The sequence below is a fragment of the Oncorhynchus mykiss genome, chromosome 27 (assembly GCF_057628025.1).
Source record: "Oncorhynchus mykiss isolate SJ-2025 chromosome 27, ASM5762802v1, whole genome shotgun sequence".
NCBI classification, from domain to species: Eukaryota; Metazoa; Chordata; class Actinopteri; order Salmoniformes; family Salmonidae; genus Oncorhynchus; species Oncorhynchus mykiss.
This window is the reverse complement of record NC_143048.1, coordinates 5,606,295-5,633,955: the sequence shown is the minus strand read 5'-3', so window position 1 is coordinate 5,633,955 and position 27,661 is coordinate 5,606,295. Positions and strand designations below refer to the sequence as shown.

Below are 27,661 nucleotides of genomic sequence, written 5' to 3'. Positions count from 1 at the left end.
GAAACAAACAAGAAATAAGACAAAAAAACTGCAAACTTCAGCGTGCATAACTATTCACCCCCCTCAAAGTCAATATTTTGTAGAGCCACCTTTTGCAGCAATTACTGCTGCAGGTCTCTTGGGGTATGGCTCTATGAGCTTGGCACATCTAGCCACTAGAATTTTTGGCCATTCTTCAAGGCAAAACTGCTCCTGCTCCTTCAAGATGGATGGGATCCGCTGGCGTACAGCAATCTTTAAGTCATTCCACAGATTCTCATATGATTGAGGTCTGGGCATTGACAAGGACATTCCAAGACATTTAAATGTTTCCCCTTAAACCACTCAAGTGTTGCTTTAGCAGTATGCTTAGGGTCATTGTCCTGCTGGAAGGTGAACCTCCGTCCCAGTCTCAAATCTCTGGAAGACTGAAACAGGTCTCCATCAAGAAGGTCTCCCCCATTCCTTCAATTCTGACCAGTTACCCAGTCCCTGCCGATGAAAAACATCCACAGAGCATGATGCTGCCACCACCATGCTTCACTGTGGGGATGGTGTGCTCGGGGTGATGAGAGGTGTTGGGTTTGCACCAGACATAGCATTTTTTTATGGACAAAATCTCAATTTAGTCTCATCTTACCAGTCTCCCACATACCTTTTGGCGAACACAATGTTTGCACATTTTTCTTTTAAGCAATGGCTTTTTTTCTGGCCACTCTTCCGTAATGCCCAGCTTTGTGGAGTGTACAGCTTAAAGTGGTCCTATGGACAGATACTCCAATCTCCGCTGTGGAGCTTTGCAGCTCCTTCAGGATTATCTTTGGTCTCTTTGTTGCCTCTCTGATTAATGCCCTCCTAGCCTGGTCTGTGAGTTTTGGTGTGTGGCCCTCTCTTGGTTTGTTGTGGTGCCATATTCTGTCAATTTTTTAATAGTGGATTTAATGGTGCTCCGTGGGATGTTCAAAGTTTCTGATATTTTTTTATAACCCAACCTTGATCTGTACTTCTCCACAACTTTGTCCCTGACCTGCTTGGAGAGCTCCTTGGTCTTCATGGTGCCGCTTGCTTGGTGGTGCCCCTTGCTTAGAGGTGTTGCAGACTCTGGGGTCTTTCAGAACAGAGACATCAAGGTTTGAGTTTGTGGGAGATGGAATCCCAACTGGCTCAATATTACCAGTTTCATATTTTGTTTGTGATTCAGTCAGCTCACCATTTTTTTTTTGAGAATTCATAAAAAATTATACAAATTATGGGTACAATAAAATAAGTATTCAAATGTACTGAATGTCAATGTTCTCTCTAATAATCTACATCGCAGATCCATACATCGTGACTCCTTTGACATCTTCTGACTCAGACTGGTCTCTTACTGCGGTTGTGCACATTGTGGCTCCCTTACTCATTTAGTAGAATATCAGGGTGCTTGCCTATTTCATAAAAACCCAGACCTTTTCCAGACTTTTCCCAAAGCTAATGAATGTACCTCAACCTTTCTCATTTGCATCAAATGCTGTGGGGAGGTGACTGATGTAGATTTTGGGAGTGATGATTTAAAGTCAGTCTTTTCCTTTCAGGAATTGAGAGGATTATTTTAGGCCTATAATATTTGTTGTTCCACCAATTTGGTGTACGTTCTGACCTTTATTTCCTTTGTTTTGTATTTATTTAGTATGGTCAGGGCGTGAGTTGGGGTGGGCAGTCTATGTTTGTTTTTCTATGATTTGGGGATTTGTATGTTTCAGCCTAGTATGGTTCTCAATCAGAGGCAGGTGTCATTAGTTGTCTCTGATTGAGAATCATACTTAGGTAGCCTGGGTTTCACTGTTTGTTTGTGGGTGATTGTCTATGTTGATTGCTTGTGTCATCACAGTTCTCATTTAGCTTCACGGACGTTATTTGTTTAAGGTTTTGTATAGTGTGTTTCAGTGTTTTCTTTATTAAATTTCATCATGAACACATACCACGCCGCATTTTGGTCCCCCGATCCTTCTCGTCTCTCCTCTTCAGATGAAGAGGAGGACAACCGTGACATTTGGTGCCTTTTGGAGAAGTGTAATTTGGCCTGTGTGCAACAGGGAGTAGCAATTGAATGCAAGCTTTACAAAAACATTTGACATTTCAAAACATTTCTTGCCTGTCAATCTGTGGGTAATAGGGTTGACGTGTTATGCCCGACCCGCTCAGTTTTCAACCACAAAATGCCCCAAAACAGTAGAACCAGCGCACCTGCTTTTACACTATGATTACACGCATGTTTAATGTTTCTTTAAGAAATATATTTTAGAAGGAATGGTTTCACCATATTAAAACAAGAGTTCAGTTCACATAACAGGGTTGACTTTAAAAGTAGGGACAAATGTAAACGAATCATTAACCACATGAACTAAATAATAATCTTCAGAAATTACTGTCAAAGAAACACTAACAATAACTTGCCATTTACAATGATGGCTAAAACTTCGAGACATTTTGGGATTAAGTGGGTTAAAACTTCCTAGAAGTGACACAGGGTTGACACAGAGTTTTCAAAATGCTGAATTCTGCCTCTTTAGCAAAGAAAAAAAACGGATTTATTGAATTCTCCGCGTGTTAAAGGGAACTTAATGTAATACTGTATAACAGGCGTTTAAAATGAAATATTAGTGCACAATTTCTATTTCTACTTAAAATAGGTACGCAAAAAGCACTATTTTCGTGGACCAACACATTGGTGTCCCGTCAGCCTTTCCTTATCTATATTTTCCACAAGGTTTTTGTATGTCTTTGCTAACCAAAAGCAACATATGTACCTGTTCATTCATCATGAAAAAAAATGTCACTATGGCAAATACCCTTATGGTAAATGGAATAATCATTCATAATCATTCATAATGAGTGTCACGTTCTGACCTTAGTTCTGTTATTATATCTTTGTTTTAGTATGGTCAGGGCGTGAGTTGGGTGGGCAGTCTGTTTGTTTTTCTATGTTGGTTTTTGAGTTCGGCAAAGTATAGTTCTCAATCAGAGGCAGCTGCCAATTTTTGTCCCTGATTGAGAATCATACTTAGGTAGCCTGGGTTTCACTTTTGGGTTGTGGGTGTTTGTCTTCCGTGTCAGTGTTTGTCGCCACACGGGACTGTTTCGTTGATGTACGTTATTTTGTTTTGTTCCAGTGTTCTGTTGTTTTTTATTAAACATTATGGACACTTACCACGCCGCGTTTTGGTCCTCCGATCCTTCTCGTTACTCCTCCTCAGAAGAGGAGGACGAGATCCATTACAATGAGCAATAAAACAACACGGCAATTGAGCCACATTTATTTTCTCCATAAGACTTTTCTTGGTCTCTCTTGTTCTTTTCTTTCAATTAAATATGTGGGAAAAAAGCGGTCTGATGTTGTCCCTCTCCTTGGGTGTAGATAATGTGCTGAGATGAGACTCACTCAGAAATCTTCAGAGATGCATCAGCTGGATTGGTGTTGACTTGATTCGGTGAGTTCTGTCTTGAGCAGAATATAGACAATTTAGCATGATATATTGAAATGGCAAGAAAATATTTAACATTCAAGGCCCGTCAGTATCATATTTCGGTATACTTGCAATGCAAAGAACAACTCTAGATACAGTGCCTTGCGAAAGTATTCGGCCCCCTTGAACTTTGCGACCTTTTGCCACATTTCAGGCTTCAAACATAAAGATATAAAACTGTATTTTTTTGTGAAGAATCAACAACAAGTGGGACACAATCATGAAGTGGAACGACATTTACTGGATATTTCAAACTTTTTTAACAAATCAAAAACTGAAAAATTGGGCGTGCAAAATTATTCAGCCCCCTTAAGTTAATACTTTGTAGCGCCACCTTTTGCTGCGATTACAGCTGTAAGTCGCTTGGGGTATGTCTCCATCAGTTTTGCACATCGAGAGACTGACATTTTTTCCCATTCCTCCTTGCAAAACAGCTCGAGTTCAGTGAGGTTGGATGGAGAGCATTTGTGAACAGCAGTTTTCAGTTCTTTCCACAGATTCTCGATTGGATTCAGGTCTGGACTTTGACTTGGCCATTCTAACACCTGGATATGTTTATTTTTGAACCATTCCATTGTAGATTTTGCTTTATGTTTTGGATCATTGTCTTGTTGGAAGACAAATCTCCGTCCCAGTCTCAAGTCTTTTGCAGACTCCATCAGGTTTTCTTCCAGAATGGTCCTGTATTTGGCTCCATCCATCTTCCCATCAATTTTAACCATCTTCCCTGTCCCTGCTGAAGAAAAGCAGGCCCAAACCATGATGCTGCCACCACCATGTTTGACAGTGGGGATGGTGTGTTCAGCTGTGTTGCTTTTACGCCAAACATAACGTTTTGCATTGTTGCCAAAAAGTTCAATTTTGGTTTCATCTGACCAGAGCACCTTCTTCCACATGTTTGGTGTGTCTCCCAGGTGGCTTGTGGCAAACTTTAAACAACACTTTTTATGGATATCTTTAAGAAATGGCTTTCTTCTTGCCACTCTTCCATAAAAGGCCAGATTTGTGCAATATACGACTGATTGTTGTCCTATGGACAGAGTCTCCCACCTCAGCTGTAGATCTCTGCAGTTCATCCAGAGTGATCATGGGCCTCTTGGCTGCATCTCTGATCAGTCTTCTCCTTGTATGAGCTGAAAGTTTAGAGGGACGGCCAGGTCTTGGTAGATTTGCAGTGGTCTGATACTCCTCCCATTTCAATATTATCGCTTGCACAGTGCTCCTTGGGATGTTTAAAGCTTGGGAAATCTTTTTGTATCCAAATCCGGCTATAAACTTCTTCACAATAGTATCTCGGACCTGCCTGGTGTGTTCCTTGTTCTTCATGATGTTCTTCATGATGCTTTTGACGGACCTCTGAGACTATCACAGTGCAGGTGCATTTATACGGAGACTTGATTACACACAGGTGGATTGTATTTATCATCATTAGTCATTTAGGTCAACATTGGATCATTCAGAGATCCTCACTGAACTTCTGGAGAGAGTTTGCTGCACTGAAAGTAAAGGGGCTGAATAATTTTGCACGCCCAATTTTTAAGTTTTTGATTTGTTAAAAAAGTTTGAAATATCCAATAAATGTCGTTCCACTTCATGATTGTGTCCCACTTGTTGTTGATTCTTCACAAAAAAATACAGTTTTATATCTTTATATTTGAAGCCTGAAATGTGGCAAAAGGTCGCAAAGTTCAAGGGGGCCGAATACTTTCGCAAGGCACTGTATATTACATACTCATATTATTATTTGATTGATTTAGCCTGCTCAAGAGCTTAAACGATTTAAGCTATTAACACAAAACCAACTTCCAAATGTCCAGACTGCCCCAAGTTGGATTGCTTGAGATAATATTTTTGATAGCATTTATACTTTTTGAACTACAACAATATTTAAATGAGCATCCAATGCATTTTAATGGCAAAAAAGTCCCATAGACTTGAATGGTAAAACAATTATAAAAATCTAGACCTGTCTCCTACACCGTTTATGCTCTCAACACCAAACCAATGTTGAGATGTTCAGACTGGCCCAACTTAGATTGCTTGCCAAAGATATTCGACACTATGTAACTTTTGGAACTATAACCTTTAAACTTTGCATAAATTTGAATGAGAACCAGAGGAATACATTGGTTGATATTCACAATGGTTCAGCTCCTATGTTATTTAGTTACAAAACCAACTTTAAAACGTTCAGGCTATCCTAACTTCAAATGATCTAAAATCTTTATTAACTATAAGTACATAAATTGGCATACATTAGCATAAAATGACTCACCAACATAAACTCCTGAACCGTTCAAGCTAGACACCAACCCAACTCTCATGTTCAGGCTATCCTAACCTAAAATTCTTAAAAACATTGATCAACTATGACTATACAAATTAGCATAAGAGCACACCAACAGTAACTCTTGAACCATTCAAGCTAGACACCAACCCAACTCTCATGTTCAGGCTATCCTAACCTAAAATTCTTAAAAACGTTGATCAACTATGACTATACAAATTAGCATAAGAGCACACCAACAGTAACTCTTGAACCATTCAAGCTAGACACCAACCCAACTCTCATGTTCAGGCTATCCTAACCTAAAATTCTTAAAACCGTTGATCAACTATGACTATACAAATTAGCATAAGAGCACACCAACAGTAACTCTTGAACCATTCAAGCTAGACACCAACCCAACTCTCATGTTCAGGCTATCCTAACCTAAAATTCTTAAAACCGTTGATCAACTATGACTATACAAATTAGCATAAGAGCACACCAACAGTAACTCTTGAACCATTCAAGCTAGACACCAACCCAACTCTCATGTTCAGGCTATCCTAACCTAAAATTCTTAAAACCGTTGATCAACTATGACTATACAAATTAGCATAAGAGCACACCAACAGTAACTCTTGAACCATTCAAGCTAGACACCAACCCAACTCTCATGTTCAGGCTATCCTAACCTAAAATTCTTAAAACCGTTGATCAACTATGACTATACAAATTAGCATAAGAGCACACCAACAGTAACTCTTGAACCATTCAAGCTAGACACCAACCCAACTCTCATGTTCAGGCTATCCTAACCTAAAATTCTTAAAAACGTTGATCAACTATGACTATACAAATTAGCATAAGAGCACACCAACAGTAACTCTTGAACCATTCAAGCTAGACACCAACCCAACTCTCATGTTCAGGCTATCCTAACCTAAAATTCTTAAAAACGTTGATCAACTATGACTATACAAATTAGCATAAGAGCACACCAACAGTAACTCTTGAACCATTCAAGCTAGACACCAACCCAACTCTCATGTTCAGGCTATCCTAACCTAAAATTCTTAAAAACGTTGATCAACTATGACTATACAAATTAGCATAAGAGCACACCAACAGTAACTCTTGAACCATTCAAGCTAGACACCAACCCAACTCTCATGTTCAGGCTATCCTAACCTAAAATTCTTAAAACCGTTGATCAACTATGACTATACAAATTAGCATAAGAGCACACCAACAGTAACTCTTGAACCATTCAAGCTAGACACCAACCCAACTCTCATGTTCAGGCTATCCTAACCTAAAATTCTTAAAACCGTTGATCAACTATGACTATACAAATTAGCATAAGAGCACACCAACAGTAACTCTTGAACCATTCAAGCTAGACACCAACCCAACTCTCATGTTCAGGCTATCCTAACCTAAAATTCTTAAAACCGTTGATCAACTATGACTATACAAATTAGCATAAGAGCACACCAACAGTAACTCTTGAACCATTCAAGCTAGACACCAACCCAACTCTCATGTTCAGGCTATCCTAACCTAAAATTCTTAAAACCGTTGATCAACTATGACTATACAAATTAGCATAAGAGCACACCAACAGTAACTCTTGAACCATTCAAGCTAGACACCAACCCAACTCTCATGTTCAGGCTATCCTAACCTAAAATTCTTAAAAACGTTGATCAACTATGACTATACAAATTAGCATAAGAGCACACCAACAGTAACTCTTGAACCATTCAAGCTAGACACCAACCCAACTCTCATGTTCAGGCTATCCTAACCTAAAATTCTTAAAAACGTTGATCAACTATGACTATACAAATTAGCATAAGAGCACACCAACAGTAACTCTTGAACCATTCAAGCTAGACACCAACCCAACTCTCATGTTCAGGCTATCCTAACCTAAAATTCTTAAAAACGTTGATCAACTATGACTATACAAATTAGCATAAGAGCACACCAACAGTAACTCTTGAACCATTCAAGCTAGACACCAACCCAACTCTCATGTTCAGGCTATCCTAACCTAAAATTCTTAAAAACGTTGATCAACTATGACTATACAAATTAGCATAAGAGCACACCAACAGTAACTCTTGAACCATTCAAGCTAGACACCAACCCAACTCTCATGTTCAGGCTATCCTAACCTAAAATTCTTAAAAACATTGATCAACTATGACTATACAAATTAGCATAAGAGCACACCAACAGTAACTCTTGAACCATTCAAGCTAGACACCAACCCAACTCTCATGTTCAGGCTATCCTAACCTAAAATTCTTAAAAACATTGATCAACTATGACTATACAAATTAGCATAAGAGCACACCAACAGTAACTCTTGAACCATTCAAGCTAGACACCAACCCAACTCTCATGTTCAGGCTATCCTAACCTAAAATTCTTAAAAACATTGATCAACTATGACTATACAAATTAGCATAAGAGCACACCAACAGTAACTCTTGAACCATTCAAGCTAGACACCAACCCAACTCTCATGTTCAGGCTATCCTAACCTAAAATTCTTAAAAACATTGATCAACTATGACTATACAAATTAGCATAAGAGCACACCAACAGTAACTCTTGAACCATTCAAGCTAGACACCAACCCAACTCTCATGTTCAGGCTATCCTAACCTAAAATTCTTAAAAACATTGATCAACTATGACTATACAAATTAGCATAAGAGCACACCAACAGTAACTCTTGAACCATTCAAGCTAGACACCAAACCAACTCTCATGTTCAGGCTATCCTAACCTAAAATTCTTAAAAACATTGATCAACTATGACTATACAAATTAGCATAAGAGCACACCAACAGTAACTCTTGAACCATTCAAGCTAGACACCAAACCAACTCTCATGTTCAGGCTATCCTAACCTAAAATTCTTAAAAACATTGATCAACTATGACTATACAAATTAGCATAAGAGCACACCAACAGTAACTCTTGAACCATTCAAGCTAGACACCAAACCAACTCTCATGTTCAGGCTATCCTAACCTAAAATTCTTAAAACCGTTGATCAACTATGACTATACAAATTAGCATAAGAGCACACCAACAGTAACTCTTGAACCATTCAAGCTAGACACCAAACCAACTCTCATGTTCAGGCTATCCTAACCTAAAATTCTTAAAACCGTTGATCAACTATGACTATACAAATTAGCATAAGAGCACACCAACAGTAACTCTTGAACCATTCAAGCTAGACACCAACCCAACTCTCATGTTCAGGCTATCCTAACCTAAAATTCTTAAAAACATTGATCAACTATGACTATACAAATTAGCATAAGAGCACACCAACAGTAACTCTTGAACCATTCAAGCTAGACACCAAACCAACTCTCATGTTCAGGCTATCCTAACCTAAAATTCTTAAAACCGTTGATCAACTATGACTATACAAATTAGCATAAGAGCACACCAACAGTAACTCTTGAACCATTCAAGCTAGACACCAACCCAACTCTCATGTTCAGGCTATCCTAACCTAAAATTCTTAAAACCGTTGATCAACTATGACTATACAAATTAGCATAAGAGCACACCAACAGTAACTCTTGAACCATTCAAGCTAGACACCAACCCAACTCTCATGTTCAGGCTATCCTAACCTAAAATTCTTAAAACCGTTGATCAACTATGACTATACAAATTAGCATAAGAGCACACCAACAGTAACTCTTGAACCATTCAAGCTAGACACCAACCCAACTCTCATGTTCAGGCTATCCTAACCTAAAATTCTTAAAACCGTTGATCAACTATGACTATACAAATTAGCATAAGAGCACACCAACAGTAACTCTTGAACCATTCAAGCTAGAGGTACCAATTCAACTTTTACATGTTTAAGCTATCTTATACAATACATTTATCAATCAGCCAAATAATCTCTTTCTTTTTTTTTACCTAACACTTACTTTTTTCCCCTTCAACTATAAATCAGTCACTGCCACTACTATTACTTATTTCAAAACCACAAATACTTTAAAAAAAGCACAACCACATTTTCTTCAGGAAATGTACTTTTCTAGTTTGATACAGTATGACTATTTATAAAGAAAGTTTACATTGAATGCATGATTGTTGGAGAATCTGTCCTCTAGCCTGGCACACCACTCCAGGCCACTCTCTAAAGAGAAAATGACATAAGTTAACATCAAAGTACAGTTTCATTCTGTCTGTCCATTCATTTTTGGTATAATATATACAAAAATATAGCTACCTTCTCGTTCTTTGAGAAGAGCGGGGAAGTAAAATGCCGCAAACGTGGGGATGACCTCTCGAACCAACCCCTCCAAGATACTGCCAAACCCACGTGGAAGCCGAAGGTGAGTGTTTGAGAAAGGCACACATCTTCCTTGGTCAAACACAGGTCTGCTAACGCGTTACTGGAATTTGGACAGATAAAGAATATCTGCGTTACTTGCTTTGATATTACTTTGAAAATGTATTTATTTGGTCAACTTCATCCCGGTAAATACTAACTAATGTTGTGAGATTAACGTTCGCTAACGTTCTGCAGTGTAAGAATGGATGCAACGCTAGCAGGAGGCTGCTGCATGGAGAAATAAAGATATCTTTGAACGTGAAGTTACCTTTAGCTAATGTTTTTGGCCTCGGAAAATGTTTGTTTTGTATCAGCAATAGTTATTGGGGCGGCAGGGTAGCCTAGTGGTTAGAGCGTTGGACTAGGAACCGGAAGGTTGCATGGCAGTCATTTAAAATAAGAATTTGTTCTTAACTGACTTGCCTGGTTAAATAAAGGTAAAAAAAATATTTAAAAAATGCCAGAGTGTTGATGCTTGTTGCTAGGAAACAAGGCTCTAACTACGGCAACTAAAGAGGTTCAAACTGAGTGAGTGAGATACCAAATGACACATGAAACCACATCATGACACAAAATAAAGACTTTATTGGATGATATTCACAGTTAATTGTTTTCTAAAGTTATAGAAACAACTTGCTACAATTAAAAACATGCAAACAAAACAGCCAAGGATTAATAATACGAGTACAGTGACGGTCATTTCTCACTTGCTCTCTCTTATTCCCTCTTTTACCATCTCCGGCCCCACTGGTTAAGAGTAGGTGATGACAGCGTACTCAGAGTTTGTGCTCATCTTCCTGGAGACCTCTCGGGGCTGGACATGCAGTCTATCAGCTGAGCGGGAGGCCTGCAGGGTGGACCTAGCTTCAGGGCCTGCCTCTTCTCTCCACCTCTGCAGAGGGGGGACATGAAACACACAGGATTCCATTTCAGGTGAGATTCAAATAAAGTCTCAACCTGTGACTGGGGCTGCATTAGCCAATAATAGCCATTACACAACCTCCACTGACATATTATGTTGAATATGGTGAATGTCAGTAATATGGTCACATATGGCGACGTATGGTGGTGTTGATGTAAAATAATGTGGTGTTGTAGAAGTTCTAATAATATTAATAATAATAATAATAATAATAGATGATACATTTTATTTGTAGAGCGCTTTCCATTTCACACAGAACTCACAAAGCAATAGTTTCCAATCCTCACCTCTCTATGGTCCCCCGGTGCCAGGTAGGAGATCTGTGTGAGTTCAGGTGTGCTGGCCCCTCGCATAGTAATCATTATGTCAGCATAAGGAACCTCATGATCACTCTGGCAATCTGGATCAAAACAGGAAATGCAATGTTTTGTACAGTAGATTTTCTTAGTATACACCCAGTTTAGCAACTCAAATGAATGGTACATTCCATTGTCTTACCAGCTGGAGTTATTCTCAGTGCCACCCTCTCACAATTAGTTAAGCATGCACCTATAAGATAAGTAAGTATCTTATATTATATTAAGTCATCTATTAGAATTAGGACATTGTGTGAACTGGTTGTTTCAGAAATTTCGTAATATTAAACAAACATTTACCTGTTGTCGACCTTCCAACACTAGATCCTTCTCTTGATGTTGTGCTGATAAAAGACCAATCAACAAATTCCACATAGGAAGTCCACATAATAATTGCCAATGAAAAGTGTGTTAAAATGCCTTAGCAAACATGCCACATTGCATGAAAAAAAACATACCCTGTACAGATAACAGCAGGTTTTCCTGAAATACACAAGAAATCGCATTAATTAAATATACTGTAATTATTAATTAATAACAACTTTGGAAAATAGGAATCATATTTTACAACATTCAGATTCAGAAACTGGGCGTCCATAATTGAATTTACAACGTGTATACGCACCTTTGCAATATCGATTGCGGCTCATACATAAGTAGACAGCCACAGCTGCCAACACAGCAGCCACAATAACTGTCACTGTTGCCAACACTTTGACAACTGTGAATTCCTCTGTATTGAAGACAGCACAGAGACTAAATTATTATTGAATCTCAGTTTGCAACTCATTCGTCATTGCCTCAAACAGGGGGTCACTTTTGTTGTTTGCAATACATTTAAACATGTTTCACAATGCATTTTTAAGGAGTAGAATAGCAGCATTTTGTATCACCATTATCTATTATTGAGTCTTCGTGGTTACTCAACGCTGTCACCGATACATCTAAAACACAGAAAATAGTAGACATCAGGATCAAGTAAGCTAGTGAAATTGGATGGTTTTATAATATTTTGTGCCTATGTCATTCAACAGCCTCAGAGCAATTAAATTAGACTATTACAGAAAATGAGATTTAGGTTGCGTCTCATTTGGCACCCTATTCCCTATATAGTGAACTTCTTTTGACTTTTGATAAAGTCTCAGTAACAGATTCTCCAGTGAGACTTACCAGTAGTGACCGTTGTGGCCGGGGCACTATGCCGACCTGGCAAAAGAAAAGACAATATAATTTAAAACAATTATCCAGTAATTACCGATGTATAAATGTATTAACGTTTTAACAGGATTAAGATAATTCATTTGAACACAATTTGTTTTTAGAGGTAAAATGCACATGCTGTAAGAACTACAGTGTACAGTAGGTCATTTCAACCAGTTTTTGCCTACCTTGTGCCTGCAGTGATACCAAAACCTCTATCTTGCGTGAGAAATGTTTGCTTTCGTGATCTTCAGAAAAGCAGGTATAGTTGTACCGAAAATCTTCTGTGGACAGATGTGGAAAATACAATGGTAGTCTGCAGAGGTCACCATTCTTTGTGACATTTTTTGTTTCTCTTGGACTAGGACAATGAGGACAGTCTGAGACTTTGACCCAGTGGCCACGCACAAATCCAGATGAGCAGTTGTAGGTGCAGTTCAATACTAGAGGTTCTCCAACTACTGCATAGATGACTTCATGCTGTTTCTCCAGGTCGATACAGGTTACTGAATCTGTAATGAAAAAGGCATAAATTGAGGCAACGATTCTTCAGTCAGTAGGCCTTGGATTTAAATATATAGCTTGAGGACATTTGATTATCATCAAGTAAAAAGTAGAGGAATTTATTTTACCTTGGTTTCCCAAAAGAAGCAGCAATGGCAAATGGGCAAAGATTAGCATTTTGTCCAGATCCCCTATGTTTCAACTATATGATAGGTTAGCGCTCAGAATTTGCTTGATTAAAAAATACACTTATGTCACAGTGGGTTGTGCCATCATATTGCAGTATGCACCAGGTAGAAGGTACAGGAAGTGGTGTTCAACAGGATGCCTGATAAAAGTGTTCTTAACTTTCCATTCAAACATCTGCTTTTGTAGATTTGGGTAATGGAAAGATCCATAGGAAACATGAAACAAGATGACATTTTAATATGCATACTGAAATACAATTGCATTCGTGTAGTGTTTTAGAGTATACCCATGTTTTTTTATTTATTTTAATGGTAATTTGTTGCTAGAGATCTTTTACAACTTTTTCTTTGAGTAAAGTACTTATTAATGTAATGTTAATGTATACATTCCACATTATATCCAATTACAGTTTTGTTTGGATACTTTATGTACTGTATGTAGCTGTCAACACAGATATTTAAATGTAAAGTACATGTACAAAATGGTTAAATATCTAAAGTATTTTTGTGAGCTTTAATACCACCTAAAACATGACAAAACTAGACCATTTAAAAAAATCATTAATGTACCCTTGTAGTACTGTGACTTAACAATGTCTACTTCTTGATACTAACAAACAATAGTAGGCTTTGTGTTAACTCCTGCATTGCACAACTGCAGCTATAGATTTGCACAGCAATTCACCCTCTGCTGAGGAGTGAGAGACAAACAGGAAACATCCTACATTCATTTACCACAAGAAAAAGAAGAATGCTTCATGTAACAAAATGTTGAATAATTATTTTTTGTCAGTCTAACGTTGTTGTCTTCTGACTTAATGTTTGGTACTTTGCACATATTGTAAGTTATACAGGATACTGTAAACCTATGAGTGGTATTTAGGGTTGTTCTGTTGTACGCAAACTCAACTCAAATCACCTATCAAAGGTACACCAGCATTATATCAGAAAGCTCAAACTGAAGCCTACCGTATTTTAACAGTGTTTTATTGAGTGTGTCGGGGACAAAATACAAAAAACTCTAGACACACTACATTTGCTGCAGCATTAGGCTGATAGTAACACTCAAATGTCTATTTAAATTTTCAGCCCACAACTGAATCGATCCTTTCATTTAAGTGGTGCTGTGTAGGTTGTATTTTGGCTGTCTGTTTGTTTGTGCTGTTAGAAAGTAGGGATAGTGAAAACAAGGCTTTTTTTCGAAGTGCCAAAACAAATGACACATTGTGCCCAAGTCGCCCGGCTTGGTGCATCAACTATTGATAAACCTCTTGCAGTTTTGGCACTGCATTTGTTCCAAAGCATGGCGAGGAAGAGGGTGATTGCAAGTCTGAGTCTGACCTGCATTAATAAACAGTCATTCATTACCCACTTTTTCACCTCCCCTTTACACTTAAGCTGTGGTTCATTTTTAGGAACGTCCTGGGCGTGTAGGTTACCGGGGTGTCACGGATGACGTTCCACACTGTGACAGGTGTTGCATAATATCAGAAATAAAACCTGTGCATACAGAACTTAATTTGATTGGTTATTGGCATCAGCTTTCTGGAAACGGCTTTTTAGTTTTCATATACTGTCATCAGGAATCCTTGATTCCCTCCTCAAAGAAGAAACAGTCCAGATCGAAAAAGAGGCCTTGACTGGCATAGCTTTCTAGATGCATTGCATTCACTTTGGACGTGCAAGGTAACAGGAGAGCACATTGAATACCATTAAATGACTGACCAGGAGGCTTCTTGGAATCAGGTTGCATCATGGTTCACATTTCACTTTCAATGACTGAGGTCTCAGTTTCATCCTTTGGTTCAAACGACCTCATTCCGATTGACTACACTGGGCAAACAGAGATACAGGTTAACGGGACAATGTGGAATTTATTTGACATTTTCTAAGAATGTATAAGTGGTACAGTGTTGGGTCTCTTCTGTTGGGTCTCTCAGCATTATGGATCAATCCTCTACTGAAACAACCTGCCCTTGCTTCAGGTATTTTCTCAAATTGTTTTATATATTGTAGTACTTGACATGTAATACTTGTGTTCACTAAAACGCTCCCTCACTTGACATACATTTATCACTATAATAATACAGTAACATAACTTTGTAAAGAGACAAACGTATGAGGGAATTATGTTTGACCTCTTTTTGTCCCTGACATTCATTCATGTAGGTCTCGTGGAAGTGAATCCTGATCTGGCCCTCAGTGTTGAGCAACACCGTAGCCCATGTCCTGAGGGAACCTACTTTTTAGCAGAACTCTGTGTGGAGTGTCCCTCAGGATATTTGTGAGTACCAGACAATATTTATTCTTTCAGTAACTCAATGTGTCAGCTTCCATTGTACTGTTCTGTTCATAAGACATAAGCAGATACTTAATATTTTAGTGTCAAAAAAGTCAATGAGTTAATTAAATCATTAGAAAATGCTATATGATTTTCGTTATAGCTGTCTTGGAAATGTGTCTGCACCAAGGAGATGCCCGGCAGGACAGTACAACCACTACACAGGAAGAGGTAGCATTGAAGACTGCAAGGTATTATATGAATTTATGCTATTCATCCATCCTATGTAATATGCACTGTACATATACTCATACTATATCTATGATATGTCTCTGTCTGCTGTAGCCCTGTTTGCTAGGATTAGTTAGCACAGAGGACAGAGTAGACTGCAGACTTTGTCCTGCCGGGTTCCGTTGTGATCCAGCCATTGGGACGCTAGAACCATGCCCGCCAGGACAGCACTCTCCAGAGGGACTCCTTCAGTGCCTGCCCTGTCCCTTTGGGTCTGTCTGCCCCAATGGATACCCTCAACAGGTATAGGTTGTGGTATTTTGTTTTTCACTGCAATTGAGAATCTAACCATCACTTACAGTATATATGTGTGTGTGTGTTTTCAAAATAGTTTATATATGTTATACATGAAGATATTCATAGGTTGATCAGTGTTATGCAATCTTTAATGCACAAGGATGAGTAGGGTAAAGAGAAATCTGTTTTCTTACCACTTTAGTGTGGACCTGGAGAGGAGCCCAACCCGAGCCAGACGGAATGCACATACTGCCCAGCAGGATTCTTCTCCACTCTGTGCAGTGCCCAGTGTCATCCGTGTCCAGCAGGCAAGTCACCAAGACTGTCCGTTATGGAAAAATAATTCAGTTATAAGTAGAAGCACAGAGTTTTCCCTGGTCAGTTCAGGAAAAACTCCTGGCCCTGTTCAAAAGTGTATACGGGTGCAATCCTCTGCCTTTCCCTCGATGAAACTGTTTTGTCACAACTTCCACCGAAGTCTGCTCCTCTCTGTTTTCAGGTGGCGTTTGGCGGTCGACGTCACCGGCCTTTCTAGCCATCGCCGCTCCATTTTTCATTTTCCATTTGTTTTGTCTTGTTCCCTGCACACCTGGTTTTCATTCCCCAGTCACACTACATGTATTTATTCCTCTGTTCCCCCTCATGTCTATGTGTGTGATTGTTTCGTGTTACGTGTCATTTTTGATGCGCTCTTTCTGGTGTGCGTTTATTCCGTGTTTTATATCACGAGGTATGTTTATTTGTTTGTACTTTACTATTGTGACTGTTTGCGCGTTTTTGCACTTTGGCATATTGGATGGAGGTTTCGACGCAGAAGCGCCCGTCTGTTGGTTTCTCCTGCCTAAATAAAGTGTGCGCCTGTTCACAACTCTCTGCTCTCCTGCACCTGACTCCGCTCCCAGTACGCACACCATTGACAGGTTTCAATACAGACACCAGATTAGAGATCCAGTTATTACCTTCTGGGCTAAGTTTTTCAAAAGATTTAATCCAGATGTGGTCCCTCCTTTCTAAATGAAGGGGGAACAAATTCAGATGGGGTGGAACAGGATTCAGACAACACAGGATCATGTTGATCTGGATTTAAAATAAATAAATAAATGGCCCCATATATTTTAGTGGAAGGATTGTACAAAGCCGGATGGAACATTTTATATGAGATCAACTGAAAGTCGTTTCTCACCACTCCAGGGAGCTACTGCCCACAGAAAAGGACCTCCCAACCTTTGGCCTGTCTCCTTGGACAGTGCTCCATGCCTGGCCAAACACAGTGCAGGAGCTGCAATGGGACCTCTCTATGTGGAGGCACTATGGTACCTCGCTGGAGTAGGACAGGGGCACAGCTAGCTCAGCGGTCAAGACAGCCTCCTTCCAACTGCCCTCCTGGGACACACAGGGACAGTGAGGAGGGAGCAGCCTGCATCGTTTGTCCTTTAGGTGACGTCATTAGATTTCCGTAAAATTCTGTAGTAAAATACATCACAGACTCAACTAATAGTCTTTGATTTTTAAATTTTGATTGACAGCTAGCGGTATAAATGTACATCTATAAATTGTATTCCCACAGGTCATTACTGTGTTGGAGGTGTTGCTTTGCCATGCCCAGCAGGAACCTATGGACCCAAAGAGGGCCTACAGAGGGTGTGGGACTGCCCCCCTTGTCCAGCAGGTAATCAGACCATCCTCAGGTCATCTCCACAGTGGGGATTCACTAAAGTTACGATACCAACATAAATAAATAGTCGTTGTACCAGAGGCCGACTTAAAAAAAAAAAATACAGTTGAAAAATGTATGTTTCCTGCTTCTTGTTTGATCTGCAGATATCTGCAGCGTTTGTGGTTTATGTTATCTTATGTGACGTTATGCCAATGGGATGGTGTGTATAGTGATGTTGTGTGTGCTCTGCTCTGCTATGCTTAGTTATGTCACGTCATCTTATGTTATTTCTATCGGCTGGAATGGATGAGTAATTGTAATAATACTCTTCATCAGGGTTTTACTGTCTGGAAGGCAGCTCACGGAGACCGGGCTCCCTATTCATGTGTCCACAAGGGTATTACTGTGAGGAGGGCACAGAGACACCCCACGGGTCACCTTGCCCTGCTGGCACTGCCGGAGAACAACTGGGCCAGACAAGTAGGACAGCCTGCCGGAGATGTTCAGAGGGACGATTCTGTCCTGCAGGTAAGGCACAGTACAAACACACTGCACTTAGCTACTGGAATGGAACATTAGATACAGCACCAGTCAAAGGTTTGGACACACCTAATCATCCAAGGGAATTGAGTTATTTTGACTATTTTATACATTGTAGAATAACCCTGGTTTGAATCCAGGCTGGATCTCAACCGGCCGTGATTGGGGGTCCCATAGGGCACCGCACAATTGGCCCAGCGTCGTCCAGGTTTGGTCGGTGTAGGCCGTCATTGTAAATAAGAATCTGTTCTTAACTGACTTGCCTGGTTAAATGAATTAATAAAAAAACTATGAAATAACACATATGGAATCAGGTAGTAACCAAAAAAGTGTTAAACAAATCAAATATATTTTCGATTTTTCAAAGTAGCCACCCTTTTCCTTGATGACAGCTTTGTACACTCTTGGCATTCTCTCAACCAGCTTCATGAGGAATGCTTTTCCAACAGTCTTGAAGGAGTTCCCACATATGCTGAGCACTTGTTGGCTGCTTTTCCTTCATCATAGCGTTTTATGGTTTTTGCGACTTAACTTGAAGAAACTTTCTGTTCTTGAAATGTTCTGTATTGACTGACCTTCATGTCTTAAAGTAATGATGGACTGTCGTTTCTCTTCTTGCCATAATATGGACTTTGTATTTTACCAAATAGGGCTATTTTCTGTATACCACCCCTACCTTGTCAAAACACATCTGAGTGGCTCAAACGCATTAAGAAGGAAAGAAATTCCACAAATGAACTTTTAACAAGGCACACCTGTTAATTGAATAGTAAAGAATAGTAAAGCCCCCTTTACTGACTCAAATAGCCGACCAATCGGCCTGTTACCAACCCTTAGTAAACTTCTGGAAAAAATTGTGTTTGACCAGATACAATGCTATTTTACAGTAAGAAATTGACAATAGATTTTCAGCATGCTTATCGGGAAGGACACTCTACAAGCACAGCGCTTACACAAATAACTGATGATAAAATGATTGTGGGGGCTGTGTTGTTAGACTTCAGTGCAGCTTTTGACATAATTGATCGTAGTCTGCTGCTTGAAAAACGTATGTGTTATGGCTTTACACCCCGTGCTATAATGTGGATAAAGAGTTGCTTGTCTAACAGAACACAGGGGTGTGCTTTAATGAAATCCTATCAAATATAATCCAGTTAGAATCAGGAATTCCCCAGGGTAGCTGTTTAGGCCCCTTGCTTTTTTTCAATTTTTACTAACGACATGCCACTGACTTTGAGCAAAGCCAGAGTTTCTATGTATGCGGATGACTCAACACTATACATGTCAGCTACTACGGAGACTGAAATGACTGCAACACTCAACCAAGCACTGCAGTTAGTTTCAGAGTGGGATGCAAGGAATAAGTTAGCCCTAAATACTTCTAAAACTTAGAGCTTTGTATTTGGAACAAAACACTCACTAAACCCTAAACCTCAACTAAATCTTGTAATTAATAATGTGGAAATTGAGCAAATTGAGACGACTAAACTGCTTGGAGTAACACCAGATTCTAAACTGTCATGGTCAAAACATATTGAAACGGCTAATATGGGGAGAAGTCTGTCTTAGTTTTGTCGCACCTTGACTACTGTTCAGTCGTGTGGTCAGGTGCCACAAAAAATGACTTTTTGCAATGGGCTCAGAACAGGGCAGCACAGCTGCCCCTTGGATATACACAGATATATTAATAGTATACATGTCAATATCTCATGGCTGAAAGTGGAGGAGATATTGACTACATCACTACTTTTATTTATGAGAGGTATTGACATTTTGAATGCACTGAGCTGTCTGTCTAAACTACTGGCACACAGCTCAGACACTCATGCATACCCCACAAGACATGCCACGAGAAGTCTCTTCACAGTCCCCAAGTCCAGAACAGACTATGTGAGGCACACAGTACTACATAGAGCCATGACTACATGGAACACTATTCCACATCAAGTAACTGACGCAAGCAGTAAAGTTTTATTTAAAAAATGATTAAAAAAACACCTAATGGAACATCGGGGACTGTGAAGCAACACAAACATTGGCACAGACACATGCGCGCACACACACACACACACACACACACACACACACACACACACACACACACACACGATACATACGCACTATACACACACTTGATTTAATACTGTAGATATTTGGTAGTGGTGGAGTAGCAGCTAATGGAGATCCATAATAAATACAAATACAAATTGAAATGCATTTCAGGTGACTACCTCATGAAGCTGGAAGGCAAAGGGCTTCTTTGAAGAATCTTTGGCTTCTTTGAAGAATCTAAAATATATTTGTTTAACACTTTTTTGTTTACTACATGGTTCCATATGTGTTATTTCATAGTGTTGATGTCTTCAGTATTATTCCACAATGTAGAAAATAGTACAAATAAAGAAAAACCCTGGAATGAGTAGGTATGTCCCAACTTTTGACTGGTACTGTATATTGCAGAAATATATCTGTATCTATCTATCTATTACAAATATGTTTGAGATGTTTGAAAAATTATAAAATGTAGTGCACTGTACCGAAGTGCACCACTGTTTTACTTAAACAGTACATAAAACTATGTTGTCGGCTGTTCTTTAAGGGTTGTTACCATCCTTTTGTTTTTTGTGGCAGGCTCTGCAGGCCATGGCTTGCCCTGTGCCCGTGGGAGGTTCTGCCCAGCTGGCACACTGGAGGAAGTGATATGCCCAAGGGGTACCTTTACTCCTCACCAAGGGGCTCTAAGTAAGACATCACTTGCTTCATCTCTTTTACTATACTGAACGAAAACATTTACGCAAAGTGTTGTTCCCATGTTTCAGAAATGATCCATACGCACAAAAAGCTTATTTCTCTCAAGTTTTGTGTACAAATTAGTTTACATCCCTTTTAGTGAGCATTTCTCCTTTGCCAATATAATCCATCCAACAGAATGATCATTACACAGGTGCACCTTGTGCTGGGGGCAATAGTTGACCACTCTAAAATGTGCAGTTATGTCACACAACACAATGCCACAGATGACTCAAGTTTTGCGGGAGCGTGCAAATGGCATGCTGACTGCAGGAATGTCCACCAGAGCTTTACCAGAGAATAAAATGTTAATTTATCTACCATAAGCCGCCTCCAAAATCGTATTAGAGAATTTGCCAGTACGTCCAACTGGCCTTACAACCGCAGACAACGTGTAACCACGTCAGCCAATTTCTGCGCAAACTGTCAGTAACCGTCTCAGGGAAGCTCATCTGCGTGCTCTTCATCCTCACCAGGGTCTTGACCTGACTGCAGTTTGGCAACCTAATCGATTTTATCGATGGCAATTATGAATGCACAGAGATACAGAGAAGAGATCCTGAGGCCAATTATCATACCATTCATCCACCACCATCATCTCATGTTTCAGCATGATAATGCATGGCCCCATGTCGCAAGGATCTGTACACAATTCCTGGAAGCTGAAAATGTCCCAGTTCTTCCATGGCCATTCGCACAGCCATTGAAGAGGAGTGGGACAACATTCCACAGGCCACAATCAACAGCCTGATCAACTCTATGCGACGGAGATGTGTCGCCCTGCATGAGTCAAATGGTCATCACACCAGAAACTGACAGATTTTTTGATCCACGCCCCTACCTTTTTAAAGGTATCTGTGACCAACAGATGCATATCTGTATTCACAGTCATGTGAAATCCATAGATTAGGGCCAAATTAATTTATTTCAATTGACTGATTTCCATTTGAACTGTAACTCAGTAAAATCTTTGAAATTGTTGCATGTTGTGTTCATATTTTTGTTCAGTATATAACTACAACACAATTATAGATGATAACAGGTATTTATTATGATTCCTCAAAAAATAATGTGATGCCCTACTCATGACAACATGATCAGGAAAAACTCAGTTCCCTAGAACAACAAGTCTTTAACATCTTTAGGTGTGAAGGACTGTTTAAGATGCCCAGCTGGCTTCTACTGCCCAGAGGGTACCCGTGACCCCATGCCTTGTCAACCGGGCACATTTAACCCCCTGGAAGGGCAGGATGAGGCTACTGACTGTAGGGAGTGCTACCCGGGCAAGGCCTGCACACAAGTAGCCCTGAAGGCTCCGGATGTAGACTGCATGCAAGGGTAACGCTTTCTGACAGACTCTTACAGGCTGAAAATATCCAGCAACTGTACTTCTGACAATACTGTACATCTGTTCTTACTTAGGTTCTGTTTCTTATCTTTTTGCAATCCTGGTAGATTTGTTTTGGGAATGTGAATCCATTGAATTGTATAAAATAGTAATATGACCATAATATATTATAATTCTCAACATACTAGCCCAACTTACTTTAATGTCTCTTTTAGATTTGTTTGTCCTCCTGGATCTTCCAGACCCAATGCTCTGACAAATGCCTGTCCACCTGGGACCCTTAGCAACCGCACTGACCTAACTGACCCTGCTCAGTGCCAGCGCTGCCCTGCGCGATATGCCTGTCTACGAGGTGCAACTCTATCTGCTAGTTAGCTAGCTTGTTAGCTTGCATATTTCTTTGCTCCAGCTTCATGTACGTTATGCTAATTACAGTACATTGAGCCGTGGCTACATTTGACAGTACAAAATGTGTCACCAGCAGCATACTTCTGCATTGTCCTACACAGGTACAGGAGGTTCACAGAGGCCTCCTCTCTCTTGCTTTCCCGGGCATTACTGCCCACCTGGAACCATGTTCCCTACACAACACAAGTGCCCAGTGGGCACGTGGAGTGAACGCAGTGGGCTGGAGGCAGAGGGTGAGTGCCGCCCATGTCCACGTGGCTGGTACTGCCTGGCTGGGGTGTGGGGGCCGACTGGGAGGTGCAGCTCTGGACATTACTGCCCTGAAGGTAAGGACTAAAACACACTTTAGTAGAATAGAAACCCCTATTCTGAGTAGATATTTTCAATAGAAATATACAGTGTATGTCAATAATGAGGAAGCCATGTCTTTTATATATACTGTATACATATATACAGTACCAGTCAAAAGTTGACCTACTCTACATTGTAGAATAATAGTGAAGACATCACAACTATGTAATAACACATGGAATAATGTAGTAATCAAAAAAGTGTTAAACAAATCAAAATATGTTTTATATTTGAGATTCTTCAAAGTAGCCACCCTTTGCCTTGATGACAGCTTTGCACACTCTTGGCATTCTCTCAACCAGCTTCAACTGGAATGCTTTTCCAACAGTCTTGAAGGACTTCCCACATATGCTGAGCACTTGTTGGCTTCTTTCCCTTCGCTCTGCGGTCTATCTCATCCCAAACCATCTCAATTGGTTTGAGGTCGGGTGATTGTGGAGGCCAGATTATCTGATGCAGCACTCCATCACTTTCTTGAGTTGGGTGGGCAGTCTATGTTTGTTTTTCTATGATTTGGGTATTTCTATGTTTCGGCCTAGTATGGTTCTCAATCAGAGGCAGGTGTCATTAGTTGTCTCTGATTGAGAATCATACTTAGGTAGCCTGGGTTTCACTGTGTGTTTGTGGGTGATTGTTCCTGTCTTTGTGTTTGCACCAGATAGGGCTGTTTTGAGTTCTCACGTTTCTTGTTTTCGTTAGTTTATTCATGTATAGTGTCTTCATTAAAATACAATGAATAACCACCACGCTGCGTTTTGGTCCGCCTCTACTTCACAACAAGAGAACCGCTACAATAAAGGCCTGATTCACACAGTCTTCCCTGAACAGTTGATGTTGAGATGTGTCTGTTACTTGAACTCTGTGAAACATTTATTTGGGCTTTAATTTCTGAGCCTGGTAACTCTAATGACCTTATCCTCTGCAGCAGAGGTAACTCTGGGTCTTCCATTCCTGTGGCGGTCCTCATGAGAGCCAGTTTCATCATAGTGCTTGATTGTTTTTGCAACTGCACTTGAAGAAACTTTCAGTTCTTGAAATGTTCTGTATTGACTGACCTACATGTCTTAAAGTAATGATGGACTGTCGTTTCTCTTTGCTTATTTATTAGTGGAATTGGTCTTTTACCAAATAGGGCTATATTCTGTATACCACCCCTACCTTGTCATAACACAACTGATTGGCTCAAACCCATTAAGAAGGACATATATTTCACAAATTAACTTTTAAGAAGGCACACCTGCTAATTGAAATTCATTCCAGGTGATTAACTCATGGCGCTGGTTGAGAGAATGCCAAGAGTGTGCAAAGCTGTCATCAAGGCAAAGGGTGGCTATTTGAAGAATTTTAAATATAAAATATATGTTCACTTATTTAACACTTTTTTGGTTACTACATGATTCCATATGTATTATTTCATAGTTTGATGTCTTCACTACAATGTAGGAAATAGTTCAAATAAAGAAAAATCCTATATGTAAATTATTTGATGGTCCGACCGCATTCTGTTCCCTATCAACACTTTTTAAGCTTTTGGTGCCAGCGAGAATTACATAAGAAAGTAGTGAAGAGGACTAGCTTGATTGAGCCTCCTCCATTTATATCTCACTGGGTCAGGATTTTTTACTCTCCATATATCCACTAGTTCCAATATATCCATGGTATTCGTTATTTCCTTAAGTGCATGAGGGTGATTGTTTGTAGTGTGATTTCCTTTACGGGTCATTTAATTATTTAAAACCGTATTATAATCTCCCACCATAATAATGTAGTCTTGTATTGCTTGTAGTCTTGATTAATTATGACATATATTTTCAAAGAAGCGTGGTTCATCATTATTTGGACTGTATAGATTAATGATCCAAATCTGTTTCTGGTCCAATAACATTTTTAAATGAATCCAGCTACCTTGTGGATCTGTTAATTAATATCATTACCCCTTTTAAGTTCCTTTTCCCACACAATTTCATCTTAAATTGTAAAATGAGTTTCCTGTAAACAATAGATATTATATTCCTTCTCTTTTAGCCAGGTAAATATTGATAGTCTTTTCTTATTATCTGGTAAGCCATTGCAATTATACAATGCCCTGCAAGAGTATTCATCCCCCTTGGCGTTTTTCCAATTTTGTTGCATTTTATTTGGATTTCATAGAATGGACATACACAAAATAGTCCAAATTGTTGAAGTGAAATGAAAAAAATGACTTGTTTCAAAAAATTCTAAAGAATGTAAAAATGAAAAAGTGGTGCGTGCATATGTATTCACCCCCTTTTCTATGAAGCCCTTAATTAAGTAAGATCTGGTGCAACCAATTACCTTCAGAAGTCACATAATTAGTTAAATAAAATCTAAGTGTCACATGATCTATCATATGATCTCAGTATATATACACATGTTCTGAAAGACCCCAGAGTCTGCAACACCCCTAAGCAAGGGGCACCACCAGGCAAGGAAGGCATTAATCAGAGAGGCAACAAAGAGACCCAAGATAACCCTGAAGGAGCTGCAAAGCTCCACGGTGGAGATTGGAGTATCTGTCCATAGGACCACTTTTAGCCATACACTCCACAGAGCTGGGCTTTATGGAAGAGTGGCCAGAAAAAAGCCATTGCTTAAATAAAAAATGTGCAAACACGTTTGGTGTTTGCCAAAAAGCATGTGGGAGACTCCCAAAACATATGGAAGAAGCTACTCTGGTCAGATGAGACTAAAATTGAGCTTTTTGGCCATCAAGGAAAACGCCTGGTGCAAACCCAACACTTCTCATCACCCCGAGAATACCATCCCCACAGTGAAGCATGGTGGTTGCAGCATCATGCTGTGGGGATGTTTTTCATCGGCAGGGACTGGGAAACTGGTCAGAATTGAAGGAATGATGGATGGCGCTAAACACAGGAAATTCTTGAGGGAAACCTGTTTCAGTCTTCCAGGGATTTGAGAGATTTGGGACGGAGGTTCACCTTCCAGCAGGACAATGACCCTAAGCATACTGCTAAAGCAACACTCGAGTGGGAAACATGTAAATGTCTTGGAATGGCCTTGTCAATGCCCAGACCTCAATCATATGAGAATCTGTGGTATGACTTAAAGATTGCTGTACACCAGCGGATCCCATCCATCTTGAAGAAGCTGAAGCAGTTTTGCCTTGAAGAACGGGCAAAAATTCTAGTGGCTAGATGTGCCAAGCTTATAGAGACATACCCCAAGAGACTTGCAGCTGTAATTGCTGCCAAAGGTGGCTCTACATTGACTTTGGGGGGTGAAGTGTTCTTTTTATACTTATTTCACTATTTACCATAATGACATACAAGATTCAATTATATTTATCATAATATACTGTATGTTTTGTAAACTAACCATTAAAAAGAACCATAATGAATGAGTGTTCATATAGCTTTACCATGATATTTGCACTTACTAAGTAAGCCTCCAATTGTTCTGCACTATTCCACCCGCTAAAACCTCCCCCCATCCCAAGTTGAGTTGTCGTCTAAGTGACTGGCATGCCACCCCTGTCCACCTGGATCCTAGGGCCTTTGAGAGATTGGGACCCATCCTTGAAGAAGAGCACACAATGCCACCCACAGAACTGAAGCAGATTAACTGCCAAAAGCATTTGCAATGCCATCACCTCAATTGTGTTGTATACATTTATTTAAAAAATATCTATATATTAAAAAATCTGGCATATCTTTATTTATTTTCACAATTAACAAATAATAACAAATAAAAGGATTGTTACCTATAACCAGGATTGTTACCTATAAACAGGATTGTTACCTATAAACAGGATTGTTACCTATAACCAGGATTGTTACCTATAACAGGATTGTTACCTATAAACAGGATTGTAACCTATAACCAGGGATTGTTACCTATAACCAGGATTGCCATTACAAAAATTACATTTTTGGCAAGCAATTATTATTTTGGCAAACAATTATTATGATTCATCCTAGATTGTCCCGAACATCATTACCCCATAGCAACAGATGTGTGATACACACACACACACACACACACACACACACACACACACACACACACACACACACACACACACACACACACATACACACTCCCCACCCTTCCCCCACAAACAACCACAAGCTTGGATGTTCAACAGTTGTTGCATCCCCAAGCCCAACTCAAGAGAGTTATGAATGCATACACAGTTGTAGCTGTTTGAGAAGGCATGCAGAATTGAGCAAGAATGGGGAGATTTGATTAACCAATGTAAAGTCTTAGCTGATGGAGCTCAGATACACCCCTTTCCCCTGAAACACACACACGCTGGTCCCCCTTCGTGACAATTTTCCCAAGCATCTCTGTGCAGTCAGAACTTTTGATTATTTTGTGCCACCAGGGCCACGATAATTTGTTTATCCGAGTGTGATCCCCCCCCCATGGGTTAGAGCAGCTAGTGTTGGAAGCCATGTCTTGCATC

The 27,661-nt window shown here is 39.7% G+C and overlaps 2 protein-coding genes across 2 annotated transcripts in view; one reads left to right on the top strand and one right to left on the bottom strand.

The window, feature by feature from the left end:
- Positions 1–10,704: 10,704 nt before the first annotated feature.
- On the bottom strand, positions 10,705–13,469 carry LOC110507258 (uncharacterized). The gene is made up of 10 exons (XM_021587147.3): positions 13,252–13,469; positions 12,808–13,131; positions 12,590–12,625; positions 12,313–12,363; positions 12,045–12,152; positions 11,878–11,902; positions 11,720–11,763; positions 11,562–11,612; positions 11,351–11,463; positions 10,705–11,033 (listed from the first exon to the last, which is right to left on the bottom strand). Exons 1-10 carry the CDS (start codon positions 13,298–13,300, stop codon positions 10,893–10,895), a joined length of 942 nt encoding a protein of 313 aa, XP_021442822.3. The 5' UTR covers positions 13,301–13,469; the 3' UTR covers positions 10,705–10,892.
- A 2,566-nt stretch (positions 13,470–16,035) lies between these two features.
- Positions 16,036–27,661, top strand: part of LOC110507371 (uncharacterized) — a 90,375-nt gene continuing 78,749 nt past the window's right edge. Inside the window, exons 1-9 of the mRNA XM_090223446.1 lie at positions 16,036–16,095; positions 16,323–16,432; positions 17,316–17,557; positions 17,688–17,789; positions 18,114–18,305; positions 20,949–21,059; positions 22,253–22,445; positions 22,671–22,807; positions 22,965–23,189. Of these exons, the coding sequence (XP_090079572.1) occupies positions 16,036–16,095; positions 16,323–16,432; positions 17,316–17,557; positions 17,688–17,789; positions 18,114–18,305; positions 20,949–21,059; positions 22,253–22,445; positions 22,671–22,807; positions 22,965–23,189 (1,372 nt within the window). The remainder of the gene's footprint in view (positions 16,096–16,322; positions 16,433–17,315; positions 17,558–17,687; positions 17,790–18,113; positions 18,306–20,948; positions 21,060–22,252; positions 22,446–22,670; positions 22,808–22,964; positions 23,190–27,661) is intronic.

What these genes read in the sequence shown, in the direction of transcription:
- LOC110507258 (XM_021587147.3), bottom strand. Translation starts at nt 13,300, where the DNA reads ATGCTAATCTTTGCCCATTTGCCATTGCTGCTTCTTTTGGGAAACCAA. An exon ending in GGTATCACTGCAGGCACAAG is followed by an intron (nt 12,626 to 12,807) that starts GTAGGCAAAAAC and finishes TTCTTTTGCCAG; the next exon opens with GTCGGCATAGTGCCCCGGCC. An exon ending in CACCGGGGGACCATAGAGAG is followed by an intron (nt 11,034 to 11,350) that starts GTGAGGATTGGA and finishes CCCCCTCTGCAG; the next exon opens with AGGTGGAGAGAAGAGGCAGG.